Genomic DNA, 363 nt, shown 5'->3' with positions numbered 1-363 from the left:
AGTCACCGTCCCTGCAAGTGTTCACAGCCCGTGGAGCCGAGGCCTCAGTGCCAGGGGTTAGTGGTGGCCTTGGCAGGGCTGGGATAAAGGTTGGACTGGATGAGCTTGAAGGGCTTTTCCAACCTGGTCGATTCTATGATTCACCTTATAGGGGTGGGGGGACACAACACAATGGAGGGGACACAACACAATGAGGAGACACAATGCAGTGATGGGGACACAATGCAATGGGGGTGACACAATGCGATGTGAGGGACGGCTCTCCCCATGGCACAGGTGGCAGTTCCGGACCGAGGGCGCTGATGTGGGTTTCGGGGTGTACCTGAAGACCAAGGCTGGGGAGCGGCAGCGCGCGGGCGCCAT

General features: G+C 59.2%; 1 protein-coding gene across 1 annotated transcript in view; it reads left to right on the top strand.

The window, feature by feature from the left end:
* LOC104401869 (SEC14-like protein 2) overlaps positions 1–363 on the top strand; it is a gene marked incomplete at its 3' end in the record, with an annotated part of 3,670 nt that overhangs the window by 3,010 nt on the left and 297 nt on the right. Inside the window, exon 9 of the mRNA XM_010009584.1 lies at positions 277–350. Within this exon, the coding sequence (XP_010007886.1) occupies positions 277–350 (74 nt within the window). The remainder of the gene's footprint in view (positions 1–276; positions 351–363) is intronic.

Source organism: Nestor notabilis, unplaced genomic scaffold (assembly GCF_000696875.1).
Source record: "Nestor notabilis isolate BGI_N333 unplaced genomic scaffold, ASM69687v1 scaffold21972, whole genome shotgun sequence".
Classification (NCBI taxonomy): Eukaryota; Metazoa; Chordata; class Aves; order Psittaciformes; family Psittacidae; genus Nestor; species Nestor notabilis.
Note: the sequence above shows the minus strand (reverse complement) of the source record. Positions and strands in the feature narration are given on the sequence as shown.